We start from the raw sequence: 15,737 nt of genomic DNA on the forward strand, positions 1-15,737 counted from the left end.
TAGCTACAAACACTGTTCATACTTCAACATGGAAAGCCTGTCTAACTTGGGTAGCGCTCATTCTTCACTTAGTACTCTGATAATGGCTGGACCAAATGAAGAAAAGACATGAGATTTTTACCATTAGAGCCTGAATTATGTAGGTTTTGTTCATTTTTAAACCTATACTATATATTGGCATATATAATCGAAAAGATTATGTCATGAAGAAGAGGAAATAAAGCAATTAATTATTTGTGTAATAAACACTCAAAATACAATTTTTAGGCCTAAATAATCTGCTGTGGTTATTTACATGGAACACAGAAATGAAACTTCTGTTTCATTTGGGGTACAAATGGCACTGATGTTACTGTGACAGTTTTACTGAACTGTATAGTTATGGCTTTAAGCCTTAATACTTACCTGTATAAAGTCAGAAAAATAGCAACTACCACAAATTAGCTGTAGAGATGCTCAGAGAACTTGGTCCTTAGTGACTGTGATGGGCCTCTTTCAAGAGTCAAAGGGCTCATAATCAAACATAATTAGAAGATTCAGTTTTTATGATCAATATATCTGATAGTATTTTGAAAGTCTCTATAAAGTACTATGACTTTGTGAAGAGCTAAACCTCATTTTAGCTTAGAGTTTAATATAATGAACGTAAATTAATGTAAACTATTTAAACATGAAATCCAACTTCGTTTCCAACATTCACTGTATTACACGATTCCCTCCACCTTCTAAAGAACATGATCTGAGTCAGGTTCTCACCTTCTCCTGACACGGCCGGCTTGGCTGCTGGGGAAGCTACTCTCTTTAGACTAGCAGGACTTTCTGAAGAACCAGAATCCATGCTGGAAGAGGGGGGAAAGTATTTTAATTTTCACCCTCAAAGAAAACAGTACAAATGACACTGACTTTTCTTTTTAAAAACTGTTTAACATTTAAAGCATTGATAATCTACAGCTGAAATAGATGCACTCAGCTAAGTCAAAACACATCACAAGGGGCCATAGAGGCCTGATTCTAAGCTCACATCCTTGTTTGTCAGCACTTTGCTTTGCTGGATACACAGCTAACGTACTGGTCTATTTCAAAGCATGACTGACAGATGCTCATTCAGTAATTTTGCTCTTCATCTCTTCTTGAAGCTCATAATTTGTTTTGACCATCTACATGGTTAGAACAATTAAACAACAACCTTTATGTTAAGGTTGCATGCTATAAGCTTCCTAATGAAAAAGATAATTCATTCTTCCATAAATTTTCCCAAATGCTTTGGGCCTCTAAGTAGTCCTGTACGTCTGGAACAGTACTGGATACTAAGCATGAAGAGGGGCATAATCTCCAACAAATCCACAAGAATGTTCCAGGTCTCAGAGTAGAATTCCCTCATGCATAAGTCAATGAAAAACAGGATATACAGGTTTCTATGAGCAAGGAAAAAAATGACCATTTATCTGTAAGAGGCTCTCCCCTGTTGCCATGTACCCTAATTTTTGCAGTTAAAAGATCCAGTTTAAAGACAAAACAATCCTGCAACTCCTATCTATGAATCTTAACTAGTGCAAACAATAATTTCATGCCTGACATGGTTTTCATCCAATAGAAGCAGATAAATACAAACATACCTCGTAGATTTCCTTATGGGCCCTGAAATGAGTTTCACGTAGGACTTGGGGAACCACCCCTTCTGGCCTTGAACTTCTCCAAACCACCACATGTCTTGCTGCTCCAGGACTGTGATGACATCATTTTTGTTAAAATTTAAATGGTTGTCTTTTTTGGCTCTCCAAGGATACAGGGCTTGTGCTTGTAGCCCCTCCACCTTTTCGCCCTTGTGTGGAAGAACATAAAGGACCTCTCATCACTCTGTGATTTGTCATCCATTCAGGTGACGTGAACACCGGCTCCTCCCCTGCGACGGGCACACGCAGGCACATGCTCAGCCACAGAGGACCCTGCCTCAGCACAGCACTGGTGCCACATGCTCCACTGTTTTCAGTAACTGTTTATTTCCAAAAGTGGAGGTGAAAATCTGCTAGCCTATTCACAAAGCCGTGGTCGGGCCATCTAGAATTCTCTATTTAAACAAGCCAGGAGGTCGTGTTTATTCTGTTGCACCTGGCTGTGTGCCTTTTCTGTTTGGGTTCTATTTTAAGTCTCAAGTTTCCCAGGGCACTCCCACTCCTGCCAATTTCCAATCGGATTTGGGTGTTTAGTGGGGGATTAATACCAGAGCAGAAACCTTATAAAATCTCAAAAGGTAATTAACTGATATCTTAGTTTAGGCGGACACAGGGAAATACACCTTGCATTGGATTAGGCTTGTTTCAGTTCCTTTTTAGAGGAACAGGGGTTTGGCAAGCATAAATCCACTGTAATCCTCATTTACTATAAATACATCTATATGCAAACCATATACAAAGATGAATAAAATGCCATCTCTGCCTCCCCAAAATAATTTAGGTTAAAACACTTTATTAACCAGAAAGCACTATAAAAATGGGCAGTATGATATTATTACCAAGGAACTCATAATTAATGAGGAAGAAAGAGATACAAACAACTATGCCTACCACCCGGCAGAATGAAATAGGCTAAGAAGAGGTTCCAACTATTCACTGCCGGGACGGAGAGAAAAGAGGGATTAATGCTGCCTGAGGGCAACACGGGGAGTTTCACAGAGGAGGCAGCGTTTGAGCTGAGCCTTGAAGGATGAGAAGGATTTTGGTAGCTAGGGCTTCGGAGGAAGGGCACTCCAGGCGGAGGGCACGGCCGCGCGACGCTGTCCCGCAAGGTCCAGGAGGAGAAGCGCGATCTGGGGGTGCATGTGGCCTAGTCTCATGGAGGGGTGGAGTAGGAGATGAGGCTGGAAAGGTGGGGTGAGGCATTTATTACCTTTTTTAAGACTGTAACATAAAACAGTTACAGTATCTTAAAACAGTACTAAAAAATACAACAACATCAACTTTCAATTATATACGTAAATGGACAAGAACAAGGGATAATACCCAATGACAGTTCATTCAGAACCAACTTGGACTTGCCTGTAGAAGATATTTTCATAATGACATTTAACTGTGATTATGTCTGACAAGTGGAGAATTTATGAGAGGTCGAAGAGTTTCGGCTTCCATATTGGTCTCCATGGGCTCTCGCCTTCTTAGACCCATGACATCCCTATTTCCTTCCATCTCGACTGTACACTCCACCCAGTCTTCAGAACTGAGGAGGGGTCTCTGGATTCCAAACGCCCCCCAGGACCACAGAGTCTCTGCCCACCGTGTCCCCACCTCGTGCTTGCAGGGAGCCTCACACCGGAGCCGTGGATCTCAGTGCTTCTGTGTTGCCCAATCCTCTCCATCACTTCCGTTTAGTCTCTGCCATTTCACCTGGGCTCCAGTATTTCATAACCTCTCACCCCGAGAAATCTTTGCTGCACCTGCCCTGTCCATCTTTCCACGTGGAGACGCCTGAATAACCAGCATGGAATCAGGCAGAACACAGACTCTGGGTTTGAATCCCAAGTCTGTCACTTACTAATTGTGTGACCTTGGACAACTGTTTAATCTCTCCAGGCCTCAGTTTCCACATCTCTAAAACAGAGACACTTTCTTCAAAAGGTGGTTAAGAAAGTGTAACAGGATCTATCTTTAGAGCAGCTACGAGAGTAATAATCTTAACAGGGGTGGCTTATGTTACTATTATTATTTCTAGTCCCAAACTGCGCAGTATTGCTGGAGAAAGCCAAGATAATGTGTGATGACCAGTTACACATTCAGGTTAAATTCAGCCACGTCAGGCTTCATCCTTCTTTACGCAATTCCTTTTATGCATGCTCCGAAGGCCCTCGGGCGCCCCTCCTGAAAAAGCTGCCCAGAGCACAACCTGAACTCCTTTCCCTCTTTCTCCAACCTCTCTTCACCCTTCCTCTCCCAGAAGAAAAAGAAGCCTGTCTTCTTTTCTGTGCTTTTAATGCTGCTCCCACTTAGGTTCACAGATATGTTCTACTTGCCTCTTTGCCCGGACCACCGCCTTTAATAATATGAGCACCACCACCCCCGCTTTCTGGAAACAGCCTTCAACTTCGCCTCATTTTCCTGGTCCTGAGCCCTCCTCCACCAGAGTCACCATGGCTGAGCATGACACTTGTGCCACCTGCTGAGCTGGGACAGATGCAAAGAAAAGGAACAGCTCCTCTCAGGAGCTGCCCTACTTCCAGGTCAGAGAAGACACACGCTCTGTGCAATTTCCATCTTCGTGCACTCTCTCTCCTTTGAAGAGCTCACTCATTTCCTGAGATCTGATCTATGTCCCAATTCCTGCCAGACAGAATGACCTGGCTGTCCCCCTCTCACCTTAAAATTAACACGTCTAAAACCCAACTTCTTCTCGCTAAAAATCAATTTCTCTTTCTGCCTTCCTTGTTCCCCTGTAAAGTCAAACCTTTTTCTCAGTCCCAGACCTTTCCTTTCCTTTTTGCTCCCACAGGCATTGGGGCTCTACCCTCTTCAACTGTTGTCAGTGCCCCTGTGTCCCCGACTCGAATCTTCCTGCACACACCACCCTCCACGTGAATCTGCCCGGAGCCTGTGTTCACTCTGGCTGTTCCCCGAGCAGAAACTGTCCTTGACCCCCAAATGCCTGCCAGATGGGCAATTTCACTGTTTCGTTTGACTATTTATAGAAATTTCATTCCTTTATTAAATAAATAAATAAGGGAATAAATTCCTTTATTTATTATCCTTTCAGAAATTACTTTCTTAGCAAGGCATTTAAGAGCTTCCCATTAATCTGTAATCGGTCTATCTTTTTGGGTAAATATTCAATGGTCTAGCCAAATGGATTGACTCACGACTTTCCTGAAACACTCTCTGACCTCCTACCTAAAGCCTCTCCTCACATTATTTTCTTTTTATCTTTTTATTTTATACTGGAGTATAGTTGATTAAAAATGCTGTGACACCCTCACAGTATTTTCTGTCTGACATGCCAGCCCTCTCCATTTCCTAAGAAGCCCTTACCCACTGTTCAAGATGGAGTTCAAATGTCTGAACTCCATCCTCTGAACTGTCACTATTCCCTCTTCTGGGAAAATGTGAACTGGATCCCGCCCTGCCAGCCGACCCAGATGCATATAATGAGGCTTTACTCCTAAATGACATTGACAACAAGCACTGGCTGAATCTGTCCGCCCCACACAGGCACTTGAGGTCCTCCCTGCTCCCATCGATGCTGTTACCTGGCCTAAAACAGGAGATGGAGAGGAGCCCGTGGCTGTGGCTGGAGTGAAGGCTGATCTCTGTCTCAACTGCCCGGCGCTTGGAACGGTGAGGGAGGGCTGGGCTGCCCATGCATCCCAGTTGTCGGTTTCTGGTTTCTCGTTCGTGCTGGTGGGCCACCTGGAAGGCGAAGCACGCCACCGTGAGTGGCAAGGACTTCCCGATGCACCGGCATTTCTCCCCCCATAAACATATACCCAGGATGTGCCTGGGGCTTGTTTAAGAACAAGGAGGGGGGAAAGAGCACTGGACTTGGGTTTGGGTCTGACCATCACACACTAGCAATGGGTCTCAGGCAAATTCTAGTCGTTTCTCTGAATCTCGATTTCCTCGTTGATAAAATGGGAACAATATTGTATCACTCTGGTTAGTTGTGAGGGTGACATGAAATACCACATAGAGAAATACTTTGCAACGAGAAAGCGCCAGAGAAACATCCTCTCGTGATCATTATCTTCATTTGTAACGACAATCCTAAATAAACAAAAAGAAGTTTTGCACCACATATGAAAACATGCCAGCCCAGCGGCTGGTGCATCTCTGTCCCATCATCACACAGCAAGCACCAGGCCATGTGCTTGGATACCATGGTAACTACCAGTGGTATCCTTACAGCAACCTGTTGTCCTGATATCGGGGATGGTTTTAATTTTGCGATTTTATAATTTTAAATAAACACATCTGTGTCAGTGCAGATTTAAATTCAATTGACTTTTAAAAAACCTTTATAAGACATAAACAAATCTGAAAATTAGAATATTTCCTTTGATAGACGGCACATCCTGATTCAGAGTTTGGAAAATAAGAAGCCTGGAATTATAGCAGGAGAGCTGCAGACCACACATTTATCGAGCAGGAGAGTAACACTGACTGGATCCACAGCAAAACAAAATCCTGGAAAACACAGCACTTGTCTTCTTAAAATTTTAGTGTAAGCTTTAGTTTCAAAAGTCAGAACTTTTTTTTTTTTTTTTTTTGTGGTACGCGGGCGTCTCCCGTTGCGGAGCACAGGCTCCGGGCGCGCAGGCCCAGAGGCCATGGCTCACAGGCCCAACCGCTCCGCGGCATGTGGGATCTTCCCGGACCAGGGCACGAACACCGTGTCCCCTGCATCGGCAGGCAAACTCTCAACCACTGCGCCACCAGGGAAGCCCAAGTCAGAACTTTTCAATCAAAATCAAGACAGGGAATACAAACTACTATACACAAAAAAGATAGGCAACAAGGATTTACTATATAGCACAGGGAACTATAATGTCATGTAATAACCTATAATGGAAAAGAATATGAAAAAATATATACAGTAAGTCCCCTACATACGAACAAGTTCTGTTCCAAGAGCACATTCGAAAGTCCAATCTGTTCGTAAGTCCAACAAAGTTAGCCTAGGTACCCAACTAACATAATTGGCTATATAGTACTGTACTGTAATAGGGTTATAATACTTTTCACACAAATAATACATAAAAAACAAACACAAAAATAAATAAAACATTTTTAATCTTACAATATAATACCTTGAAAAGTACAGTTCGGTACCAGCTACATTACTGCTGCTTTTACGCTTGCTTCCCGACATCCTGGGGTTGAAATAAAGATACTGTACTACTGTACTCTATACAGTAAAGTACACAAAAACACAACCATGTGACAATGTACGCCAGACGCGTGAACTGACTTATGTGATTGGACATGCGAATGCACGTTCACGTCTTTGAAAGTTCGCAACTTGAAGGTTCGTATGAGGGGACTTACTGATATATAACTGAATCATTTTGCTGTACACCTGAAACTAACACAATATTATAAATCAACTATACTTCAATTAAGAAAAAAAAATCGAGAGGAGAATTTCAACTTGTTTTCAATCATCTAATTAAAGACTACTTTTTAGCAGAGATTAGATAGGGAGGACCTTCTTTAGCACTTTCAACCATTTATGTGAAAATGTAAGTATGAAAAACTCGCTATTCCTTACATCCTTCCCTCTACTTCCTCCTGCCTTTGGTCATCACTCACCTCTCTTTCCTCTATTTCCTCCACCTGGTCTTTCTCCAACATTAAGCCCTGACTCCTTGCCTTCAATTTGTTTCTTCTGAAAGATGATCAGACTTGAAAACAAATTTTAAACACTTCTTACGTCCCTTTTACTTGAATGCCAGTATAAAATATTTTTAGACTACTGCACACCTAGACTAGTCCTATAACTGGAAGCATGGACAGCGGCTTCATCTTTGCTTTCAAACCTCTGCTTACACACTATTTTTAATGCCATTTCCTGATGACCAAAGGCATAGCACGAACAGTGGCCAAGAGTACACATCTCTTCGCTCTGGTGTACGTTTGTACAGGACTGATGAAAGAGAAAAGCTTCACAGGAAACAGCTTTCTATCTTACTCAAAACCACGTGACTAAATTCAATTTCTGTTTCTGTCCAGGAAAAAAAAAGTGCTATTTCCGTGCAGGAAATGACTCTAAATATTTGCTGTCATGGGTGTCAAGCACATTATTAGGAAACTGTAGTTCTCCATTTCTTCCACAAGAATGTAAGATACAGACAAGTTATTGAACAAAACAAGGGTCATAGGCTTAACTTTATCCCAGGGCAAATCACTGTTGAGCAATGATATAATTAAATCCAGGTCAGAGAATGCAATCCACAATTTGCCGGAAGACCAGAGAAAGTGGCCATGAAAATTACTCAGAGGTACAACCCAAGACTATAACAACACTTAAAAGATCACTAAGCTGGGATTTCAAAAATCATCAGAAGTAGCATCCTACACATACGTGGAGCTGAAGTCGGCCCAGTTGTTGGGGGTCGCAGAGGGCTCTGCAGAGGTCACCGCGGAAGGAGCAGGGGTCTCACGTACAGCCAGTTTGGGTGCAGGGGTGGAGGCAGCATCAGTCACTGGTTTGACTGGGGCAGGAACCTCGTTTTCTGGGATTTTCTCTGCGTAGTTTGCAGGGAACCATCCTGTCTTTCCTTTTAATTCTCCTCCAAGCCAACCCGGTTCTCCAGTTTGGCTTTCATCCACCTGCAGGAAAGTCATAAAGTTTAATTCAGTGGAACTAAATCAACCCCTAAAGACACCAAACACTCTACCAGAACAAAGCCCCCGCCTCTGACCCGCTCAGACTAACACACGGCACAGACATTTCTTCACTTTATTCTTAGTCTAAGAGTCTGGAAAAATGGTCTCTAAACTTTAACTCTGAGGAAACAGTAGGTGCTATAATTCAAGTTCTTAGTCTTTTGTGCCTGTTTAGCTTCTTCTTTTTCCCCTAATAATAGCAGTTAAGACCAATAAGGAATCCTAATAAAGCCTACAGTTTAAATTTTTAGAGCTACTTTGAATTAGAAAGTGATTGACAGACTTCATCACTCAGGAAGTCATGTAATTATTAGAAATAATTTGACTTAGGTTTATTATATAAAATTGAAAGCAAAGGGTGCAATCAATATGAATTTAGCACTCTAAAAAAAATCTCTAAACTAAGCAGTACTTATTCAGCATAGGGACAAGGAGATAAAAAACAGAGACTTAGATGGTTTCTACAGCAAGTAAAACTGGCTGCTGTGTTTAGCCATTTAAAAGCTCCATAGATACATGACGAGAAAATTAAGGAAATGATTATTTACAGCAACAATTAATTTTATTAAAGTCCTAGAGTTTTCTTTTGTATAAATTTCACTTTAATATTCACAAACATGCACATGAGAATATAGAATTCTGCTGTTAAAAAATTTCAGAGATTTATTACACCCGTGTTTTTAATGCTTGCATTTTATTTTAATTCTGACCAAAAGGATTAGTCAAAATCACCAGAATGATTCTACTTATCTTTAGAAGTTACCCTCACTATTTTATGAGCAACAGGAGATCAATATGAGGACAATTACATTCACTAGTAGGAAATTATTTTCATTACAATAAGTCAAATAAGGTTCTGTCAGAGACCTTATCCTATTTTGATTGCATAATATACTGCCTAAGGAGTAAAACATTGGACCTTAATGTTGCTTTTTCGAAATCACAGAAATGAGTATGTAGGGTCTTAACAATGATTTTGGAAAAAGTGGCAAAAATACCAGTTTTCTAACCCATTCAAATATTCAGTTAAAAAAAAAAAAAACCCAAAGCAAATAACTATGGGACCAAACATCTGTTTGTATTCAGTGTAGAGTAATATGGTATAATGTTTATTAGCTTATTTGAATTAAAAAAAAATGCCTGGGGTAGGGGTGGAGAAAGTAGAATACAGGACTTCCTACTTAATTCTGCATGTTATTTATAAAATATTCAGTCCGTAGGAGAGCTTCCTTGCTGCTCTACCTTAGGAACCCTATTGTCATGGGTAAAAGCAGTTTTTAAAGCTGAGAATTCTCCAAAAAGGAGTTCCCCGAGATAGCCACTGCTTCCAAAGGTTCTATTTTTGGCTTTACAGTTCTGGTGCTAACACTTGTATCAATGTGAGCACGTGGGCCACTTCTCATTCAGCCGTCCAGCATTGTTTTCTTCTTTCTTTTTTTTCTGGGCAGCCCGAATTGTTTCTCCAGATGAGGATTTAAGGTGACATTTTTTTCCCACTTGGATCTTATTTTCTGCTGAACTCAAATGGCTAGATGCCTTTTCTCTCTTGTTTATATTTATTGGTGATATTACGACGCACTTTAACTTTATTGCTGTTTTGCACTGGAAACACAGCTGTTTCTAGGTCAGGCTGAGCCGGGGCCTCCCCAGCTTCTCAGCGGGTTAAACAGCCCAGTTCCTGCCCCTTCCACACGTCCCAGGACCAGAGGTAAGGTCTGGCAGCAGTGAGTGAGGACCTGGAGCCAGACACAATCTCCGCCTCAAGACTGCAAAGTGGGGCTTCCCTGGTGGCGCAGTGGTTAAGGATCCGCCTGCCAATGCAGGGGACACGGGTTCAAGCCCTGGTCTGGGAAGATCCCACATGCCGCGGAGCAACTAAGCCCCTGCGCCACAACTACTGAGCCTGTGCTCTAGAGTCCATGAGCCACAACTACTGAGCCCGCGCGCCTACAGCCTGTGCTCTGCAACAAGAGAAGCCACCACAATCAGAAGCCTGCGCACCATAAGGAAGACCCAACACAGCCTAAATTAAATAAATAAATTAAAAAAAAAAAAAAAAGACTGCAAAGTGTCATGATTAAGAGTAGGGCTCTGCAATTAGACTGCCTCAGTTTTAACACCACTTCTACATTATTAGCTGGTTGACTTTGGGCAAAGTGTAATCTCTTGGTGCCTTGGTTTCTTCATCTGTAAAATGAAGGATAATACCAGCGCCTGTTTTATAATAGTTGTTGTAAAGAACGATAAGTATCTATCGATAAGTATCTGCTTGGCATATGAGACGTGCTTAATGACAGATTTTCTAAAGCCATCTCTCCTGTTGTCCAGTTCTGACTCTACTGCAGTTCTCTTTTGCCCTGTTCTAAAAGCCTGGCCTCTATTTGACCCTGTTTACTTTAGGTAACCAGAGATTTCTGGTTCTCTATGGGGAGTTCCCTGCTCTAGAAACCTGTCTAGCACTTTAGGCCCTCGGGGTTGGCCTTCCTATCTTCCTGTAGGGGCTGGAATGTGATCCCTGATCACGACCTATCAAACTCCTACTGGTCTAAGCTAGTTGGACCTCCTTGAATGCCAGCTGCTTTACTTAATTATGTCCTGTGACCCACTGTCATTCCCTTGAGACATGGGTCTTACCTGGTTAACCAGACTTTTGGTTGACATCTGGAATTGGATCTGAAGCCCTGAGGAAATATTCCACCCTATGGGCAGGTCTAGCTCACACCCTAGTTGATCACACCCAGCCTTGTCCCCTGATATGACAGAAAGCAGGCTTCACCACTGAAAGGTACTTGTGTGTACTCAGGAAGGGGAGAGGGTGCCACATCAGCTCCTTATCCCTGCAAATAAGAGTTTCTGCCATCCTTAAGGGCAATGGTGAAATCAGTATTTCACTTTTAACCAAGGAAATCCATCAGTCAACTTGAACAAACAATAATCTCAATTAGTTTGATCTATTCTTATATGAATCCATTAATTTTAATGAGTAATCAAATTTTATTTTAAGGTTCAGAGGTTATAATAAAAATTCCCTCCTAACATTAAATTAACCACTTAGAAAAAGCATAAGGGGTCTCATATGAACATGAGAAATATTCCTTCCTGGATTTGAAAAACTTTACTCAAAATGCCAATCCCCTTGTGGAAAAACGAGACATAAAATTAGGATAGAATAAGCAAAGTCAAGCACACAAACTTCTTTGTAATGTGGCTGGCTATAATGTGGACTTATACACACATAGGGTAGATTCATCTATCGGTGGCTGTAAGTCAGGGGGATTTTGATATTAACAATATTGGTCTTTTTAAAAAATTAATTAATTGATTTATATTTATTTTTGGCTGCGTTGGGTCTTCGTTGCTGCGTGTGGGCTTTCTCTAGTTGCGGTGAGCGGGGGCTACTCTTCATTGCGGTGCACGGGCTTCTCATTGCGGTGGCTTCTCTTGTTGCGGAGCACGGGCTCTAGGCGCTGCAGGCTTCAGTAGTCGTGGCATGCAGGCTCGGTAGTTGTGGCTCGCGGGTTTAGTTGCTCCGCAGCATGTGGGATCTTCCCGGGTCACAGCTCGAACCCGTGTCCCCTGCATTGGCAGGTGGATTCTTTACCACTGCACCACCAGGGAAGCCCAACAATATTGGTCTTAATACAATTTCATTTAATCAGCCCCACAGCAACACCTCAAAGCATTTGGGGTCATTCTAGTGAAACATCAAAGTGGGAAGCACAAACCCCAAATGTTGCTTAAATGTCTGGGAATATGTTACAGATCTAGTCTATGAACTGTTAATAATTATGCACTGCATACTGTAGGGCACTGATGCAACAGTCAAATGCACACAGCGTATCAGGTTCAAGTACATGTGGCTGAAACCCAATAATATCATATTTCTTTTCTCAATGTTCATATGCTTCATGACCGCCATCTTCACGGTGACACTAAGATTTTTAAAGCCTCTGACCTTGTCACAAAGAAGGGTAACAGAAATTCCCTCTCCCTTCACAAGCAGGACAAAGGGCATGGACAGCAAACAGGTTTAAACTGTGTACCAACTTAGACCCACCAGTGCAGCTGCCTGGGATGTGCTGCAGAATGTAGGGAGAAGCACGTTTCGTACATTTGCTAGTTTGGAAGTAAAAGGTTTCCCCCTAAGCTCCTGGATGAGGATATTAAAACTGTTTTCTAAAGCGCGAATCTAGAGGTTGGCAAAATTTTCCTTAACTTGCACAGCGACTGAACTGTGCAGCTGTAGCACAAAAGCAGCTGTAAGAAATATGTAAATGAACATGCCTGAATGTGTTCCAGTAAAACTTTATTACAAAACAGGCACGGGCTGGATTTGGTCCACCCCTGGAATCACGTATGTGCTGATCCCTCAACACAGCAATGGCTCAGATGTTAAGATTATAGAAATCTAAGAAAGGCAGGAAATAAAAGGTACTGACTACATTGAAACAAAACAAAACAAAACAAAAAACCCCAAAACAATTCTCCATCAAGAAAAGAAAAGGAAAAAAGAATGAGTTTAAATTTTTACAAAAGAAACACTAAATTAGAAGATAAACAACTTTCTGAATGAACTGATGGGTTGATGACTGACAGCCCCTAAAGAAGTCTCCTTTTTTGGATATCTCTAAGAAGAGGATATTTCCCAGAATGACTTGGGATTAGTCCTGACAGAAAAGAGATTAGGTTAGATCAGTGGTTCCCTAAACTGACTCCCTGATAGAACCACCTGGACAAGATTTTGAATCCTAAATATGGATGAAAAGTTCCCACAGTCTCTGGGGGTGAGCCCTGGATTGGTTGTGGGGTTTTTTTGTGTTTTTTTTTAAGGTCCCTGAGCAGGATTGATGCACTCAGCCCTGCACCATTTAAAACCATCTGAGTAGATCATCAGCCTGTATTCTTAAGATAAACTTCAACAAAATGGCAGTGAGCAGAGGTGTTCCAATTTCTTTTTTTTTCTGGCTGCGTGGCATGTGGGATCTTAGTTCCCTGACCAGGGATCGAATCTGCGCCCCCTGCATTGGAAGTGTGGTCTTAACCTCTGGACTGCCAGGGAAGTCCCTAATCTCTTATGCTATTCCAATACATTGTGGATGTCAAATTGGATTTATTCACCCTCCAGGTATTGGGACCTCCAGATCAGAAGACAGGCCATAGATTTTCAAAGTATCTAAGCCTTAGCTGTCCAGGTCAAACTCAATTAAGATGTTTCCATTCAGAAGTCTTCCCTGAGCACCTTAGTTCACTCTGATTTCTTTCCTCTTTTACATTCCTAGCAGTTAGTGAGCATTCATTGGGAACTTTATCACACAATGGTCTTTTCATGTGTTTCTCCCTATTTTTCTAAAGAGATTTTAAACATATGAGTGGGAGAATTATCTTGTATTTTTTTGTATTATCAACAACATTTAGAACAGGATGATATATAAAATACCACTTTAATTTTTGTTAATCATGAAAAAATATTTTTGGAGAAAACTGCGCTGATAATCAAGTTTTTTTAACAACAAAATGTTTTTTAAAGCCCCCTCCAAGACTGCCTACATTGAAACAGAAGACGTTGCTAGACTTCTAAAATCTAACAGGTATAGTTAGCTACCTTTCAAAGGAGTTTGAGAAATCTGAGAAGCCAGTGATTACTGTGCCCACAAAAGTAAGTGAACTCCTGATTACTCAACCAAGACAGGTTGCTAGGAATGTTCTATTGCGTATTTTTCATGATCGTGTTTCTCAACTGCAAACTTCATGAAATAAAAAAATTGCTACGATTACATGTCCATTTCCACCTGTTGGGTACCGATCATTAGCCTCCCAAACATAATACAGTAGAAAGCCATTTGAGGTGTCTTGCTGCATCTTGTGGTACAAAATGAAGACACCAACGCTGTCCCCTCCGCAAGAGAATACAGTATACCTCACAGCACAGCCCCTTCGTTAACATATGTGGGATGTCTGAGATAAAATAAACACCATTCCAGGCCTGGGGACACATTCTCTGTTAATAGTTGTCGAAGTTGGATTTATCTTTAGTGTTTCATTAAAAATTACAAATGTTAATACATTTGTAAACATGAATATAGAATTACGTAGAATTAAACATGAAAGACACCTCTCTAACTGCCCAGTGGTAACTGCGAGACTGTAAACTATATACGTAAAAAGATTCATACACACACACAGAGCTTTTTATTTAACCAAATGCAATTATGCTATACATACTGTTTCTGCTTTTTTACTACAGTTTATTTGTATATGTAGATCTGTGTAATTTTTTAAAAATCTTCATTATATTTATTGTTTAGCTGTATCACAATTTATTTAAACTATTCCCTTACTGATGGATACTGGGCTGTTCCTTGTTTGCTTTTACCAACAATGCTGCAGTGAACATCCATGGACACATTTATTTGTGCACTTGCTAAAAACAGCCTAGAGGAGGGAAAGTAACAGAATTCCTAGGTCAAGGGGAATGAGAATTTTAAATTTGAATAGGTATTGCCAAACTGCCCTCCAAATGGCTTAGCCAATTCATACAACCATGCTGATGATGTATCTTGTATCCACTTTCCTACACTCTTGACAAAGCTTAATATTATCAAACTCTTAAACTTGCTCACCGGAGAGATGAAATATGCTATCTCATTTTTAACATTTACATTTTCCTGATCACCAAAGAAAGAAGCATCTTTTTGTATTTTTTTTTGCGTTACACAGGCCTCTCACTGTTGTGGCCTCTCCCGTTGCAAAGCACAGGCTCCAGACGCGCAGGCTCAGCGGCCATGGCTCACGGGCCCAGCCGCTCTGCGGCATGTGGGATCCTCCCGGACCGGGGCATGAACCCGTGTCCCCTGCATTGGCAGGCGGACTCTCAACCACTGTGCCACCAGGGAAGCCCCTTTTTGTATTTTTTAAAAATCATTTACTTTTCTTCATCTGTATATGTCTCTTTATATCCTCAGCCAACTTTTTAAAGCTGTGGGTTTCTTTCATATTAACTTTTCAGAGTCTTTATGTAATATGGATAGTGACCCTTTGTCTCCTATGTATTTTGCAATCTACTGGATTTAATTTTTTAATATTGTCAAATCTGTCCATTTCTGTCATTGATGGCTTCTAGTTCTAACTCAGAAAGGCATTTCTTAGAAAACTATTCCAATATTCTCCTTAAAAAGAAAGGAAAAAAAAAGCCTTTTAAAAAAGAATTTTAACTTTTAAGTTTAACCTACTTGGAACTTATTTTTGTCCATGATCTGAGACAGAGACTTGACCTAATAATTTGCCAATACGGAAACTTCAAGTTAGTCCTTTCATGGAATCTAGCAAACAGAAACCTGGTAACACAAACTTTTACACCTTTTTCTTCATTGT

The 15,737-nt window shown here is 41.2% G+C and overlaps 1 protein-coding gene across 1 annotated transcript in view; it reads right to left on the reverse strand.

The window, feature by feature from the left end:
* The window catches only part of ITSN1 (intersectin 1), a 172,675-nt gene that overhangs the window by 65,490 nt on the left and 91,448 nt on the right, over window positions 1-15,737 (reverse strand). Inside the window, exons 19-22 of the mRNA XM_022552996.3 lie at window positions 8,062-8,309; window positions 5,231-5,390; window positions 1,617-1,822; window positions 757-839 (exon numbers count right to left, since the gene is read on the reverse strand). Of these exons, the coding sequence (XP_022408704.1) occupies window positions 757-839; window positions 1,617-1,822; window positions 5,231-5,390; window positions 8,062-8,309 (697 nt within the window). The remainder of the gene's footprint in view (window positions 1-756; window positions 840-1,616; window positions 1,823-5,230; window positions 5,391-8,061; window positions 8,310-15,737) is intronic.

Source organism: Delphinapterus leucas, chromosome 4, assembly GCF_059928025.1.
Source record: "Delphinapterus leucas isolate spDelLeu-1000000601 "Yukka" chromosome 4, BTC_Dleu_Yukka2, whole genome shotgun sequence".
In the NCBI taxonomy this organism is placed as follows: Eukaryota; Metazoa; Chordata; class Mammalia; order Artiodactyla; family Monodontidae; genus Delphinapterus; species Delphinapterus leucas.